The 3,997-nt window shown below is 42.4% G+C and overlaps 1 protein-coding gene across 1 annotated transcript; it reads right to left on the reverse strand.

The window, feature by feature from the left end:
* Positions 1–2,587: 2,587 nt before the first annotated feature.
* Positions 2,588–3,754, reverse strand: LOC133891534 (uncharacterized). Its single transcript, XM_062332261.1, has one exon. The coding sequence runs from the start codon at positions 3,326–3,328 to the stop codon at positions 2,837–2,839; it is 492 nt and encodes a 163-aa protein (XP_062188245.1). The 5' UTR covers positions 3,329–3,754; the 3' UTR covers positions 2,588–2,836.
* Between the last annotated feature and the right edge of the window lie 243 nt (positions 3,755–3,997).

Below are 3,997 nucleotides of genomic sequence, written 5' to 3' on the forward strand. Positions count from 1 at the left end.
TGACCCTGTTGAGTTCTTTGTGCCAAGTTCATTAGTTGATGATTAGGCTAGTGTAGATTGGAATTCTTTAATATGTGGATTCGGTGGCTTGTGCTTGCAGTTCTGTGTGACCATTCGTATTGGTTTATTTGTGCGTGCAGCTGGTATGTTTATAAAAATAGACTTGTCTCTCATTGACTTCTGTAAATCTCTGTGATCATCAAGGGATTGTTTTCCCCAGTTTATTTCCTGAAGAACAAGAATATGGAGTACTAAAATATTTACACGTTGACTGCCTTCTGCAATAAATGGATGTTGAATTTACTTGGCTGATTTGGTCTAGGTTCCAACCTACCATGTCTATCTTTCTGGGTTTGACAGACAAATAGTTGATGTATGATGGGTTGCAATTTTCGAGGATCTTGCTGAAAGTATTGTTGATGTGTCTAAAACAAAGAAGTGGCAATCCTTTTGGGCATGATATATATTTTACCTGGCCTTAGATCTAGCGATGAGATAACAAAATTGTGCTCCCTACTACTTATTTGGTCGATCTAGGGATGTAATTTCACATATTTTGGTTAGTATGCTGCAGTAAGGATCAAATTACTGTTTTAACTCAGAGCCAATCAATACACGGTGTTCTATTTAACCTTAAGTTTCAAAACATTTCTAATAATTTCTTCTTAAAAAAACAGACTCATAATCAGTTCAATCTGTTGGTCTTGCAAATGTTTTGAAGGAGCTGTTGCAGGCCTTCCCCTCGTTAACTATGGCAACAAATTCCTAACTGAATCAGTTCAATCTGTTGGTCTTGCAAATGTTTTGAAGGAGCCGTTGCAGGCCTTCCCCTCGTTAACTATGGCAACAAATTCCTAACTGCTATACAATGCCTCTTTCAGTATGGAGAAAGAACCGGTCAATATTCATTTCATTCACAAAGCTATTCTCGATTTAACTAAATGTGATCACAAAGCTTACTTTTGTGGGTTTTCACTGAACCTAATATGGAAAACGATGTATAACAAGCTATCAACTTATTTGCAATACGGCAAAGATTATGTTTGTTGATGATACTAAATTCTCATTTTTGATTGAAAACAATCTGTAAACATTCAAATGTTTGCTATGCCTAGCAACTGGCAACCAGGTTGTGTGGGTGTAGTGTAGTACTCTAGTAAGCATTGATAACTTTTCAAACTGTATGTTCCTCAATGTTTGATTGGATAGACGAAGTTATTATCTGCTAGTTTTTTAAAATCGTGGTATTTAGTTGTTTCAAGTAATACGGAATCTTAGGTTAAGCCCAAGTTTTTATGCTCTTGGTTTACGAACTGAAAATTAGTTGTGCATTCAGTTTGTAATTCTTTTCTTCATTCGTTTCTACAATATAGCTTGTAATTGGCCTCGCCATGCTAGTACGAATGCCTTCAGAAGTTTTGTGGCAAAAACAGGTTGCTTACATGGGAATAGTGGGGTCATTTCCCTTCTACTCTTTCCTCTCAGTTGTCCTTTCATGCATAGGAACTGCAGTGCTTGCTGGTAGGAATTGCTTACCCCTTCAGAGTTCTGGTTAACCTTTTACCTTGGTGCATAATGGATAACTGTAACCATTTTCTTTTGTGTATGCAGTTTGCCTCCGTATTCAAGTCAACAAAGACAACCAGGAATTTAAGGTAACTTTACTTTCATCATCATTTTCTAGGATCATTTTAACCTTTAGATTCTGGCTTAATGTTGCCGGTCAAAACATTTTCTGCAGGTTAATGAACTTCCTTGGATAAGCATTTGCTCTACAAGTGGTTAAGATTTTGTAGCCCTAGATTGTGGTCGCTCAGTGCGTGGTAATTTGTGAACTGTCGTAATGTCCTATACTCGTATGTTCTCTCACAAATTAACTATGTAAGCCAAGAATTTTTTTCCCATGAACTATTAGTCCAATGGTGGATCCAGTGTTAACAATGTTATACTATGAGCATTTGCTTAATTCGAGGAAGTGAAAAGGCTAAATTACTTTAATACTGTTGAAGTTTTTCACTGATGAATAACTGTTGGTTGTCTTGATACGATTCTGCTATTGAAATTTTGATTCCCTACTTGTAACATGCAATGCATCTCTGGATGCTTATGTTGGGACTGCAGATTGCTCTAGGAAAGCTTGTGTCCTTGTGGGTGTTGCATAATGCAGACTTTGTGCTCTGTGAAAGCTCACTCCTGGCTTAAAATCGCAAGGAAGAGAATATGTAGGGAGATCAGATCACTAAGCTGACAATGACCCAGAAAAAACGAAAAGACGTGATGCCTCAAATGCTGCGCCTCTTCTTGGTGACCACGAAAGTGGGCTAGATGAACAAGTTTCTATTGCTCGTGAGATATAGATGACCAATCCAGTTACATTGACACATTAAACATTGTCTTTGCATCAACTGTAAGTCGTGACCATCAGTTGCTTGGATTATTCCAGACCTATTTGGCAAGAAAAATTAGCCCCAGTTACCCTCATCACCATTTGAGAAGCAATCTGGCTATATAATGGTGGCTTGGAAAAGATGCAACGATTTAATACTTCATAATCAGTTCCTAAAAATCATTCTTTACTAGAGCAGTGTCCAGTCAATATCTAAAGATCATTCATTTCAATATTTCATACAGTGCAACCTGTGGACAGCAGAACTGGCACTGAAACACCTACAACTATCAAGCTCTCTAAACCCCGACCTGAAGAAGAATGCCCAACTAGAGTTGGCAAAGCTGATGCATCTTCACAACATTTGATAGGGCAGACCAAACCTACAACCTTCTGCAATTTCTATGCTATGAACACTCCTATATCAACTAAACTACTTTCAACCTTTTATCACTTCCGTGGTCCGACACGCAGCAACTTGGCAGGCAAGGATGCAAGATCAAGCTCCCAGCAATTCCCAGGAGGCAGCGTTGAACCTTCACCCTTGGACACTTTACTCGCCGGTATCTGATGCGAAAGTGCTCCAAGATCGCCCTTCTGCAGGGTGTGGACAGCATGGCTACCGACGTCCCGGCGTGTGAAGATGCTCCTGAATCCTTCCACCTTCTCTAGGTAGCCGAAGCTGGGACCATACAGCTCATTGTAACCACTGAGGAACACCGCAATATCGTACTTTCTCCTCCCTGCATTGCCCTCCTCAACGGCGTCGAAATTGTAGAAGTCAGAGTCCTCAACGGCCATCAGCTCAGAATGGTTGTTCTCCTCCGCAACCTCCTCGTCGTCTTCTTCTTCCGTCTCGCATCTAGATGAGCTCTTGGGAGCCTTTTGGTCCTTCGTTCCTCTTCTCTTGCTGAGCAGGAGCTGCATCTCGGCGAGCGTCATCTCCGGCTTCTCGGTCTTGGGCTACTTGACCGGCGGCGGCGCAGGTGCATGAGATTCCACATCCGGCGGAGGCGGCACCTCGGTGGCGAGGAAGCTCCGGCGGCAGGAGGGGCAGATGAGACGGGACCCCACATACTTGCGCTCGAACTCGTGGAGGAGGCGGCATCCAGCGCAGGCCGTCCTGAAGGTGGCCACGAATAGGGCGGGTGCCGTGAGCGCCTAGTAGGCGGAGGCGGCGCGGTCTAGCGCTTCCTCGGCGACTCCGGCGTTGTCGGGCGAGACGCAGAGGGATTTGGCAACGGACTTGAAGTTGCGGCGGAGAGCGGCCAGGGCGAGGGCGAGGGCGAGGACGTCAGGATAAGGCGTACTAAGATGGAATAGGATCCCGCACACAACTTGGTTGTACCGGCATCGAGAGGGAACCGTTGCCCGGTTCTCATTTGGAAACATGCATTTAATGTTGATGATGATCTATAACACGCCTAACTCAATTGGCTGGCGTGGCTATAAAATATCAAAGTTATAATCAACTTCATATTATACCTATCCTATATACACTATTTAAAAAAACTATTTTTTAAGATAGTTGATAACTCATTTTTACAGATATTTAGTGCTCCGTCTGTAATCAAAGTTCTGTGGAAATAAACGATTTTCACAGGCGTAAAA

This window comes from Phragmites australis, chromosome 14 (assembly GCF_958298935.1).
Source record: "Phragmites australis chromosome 14, lpPhrAust1.1, whole genome shotgun sequence".
Lineage (NCBI taxonomy): Eukaryota > Viridiplantae > Streptophyta > Magnoliopsida > Poales > Poaceae > Phragmites > Phragmites australis.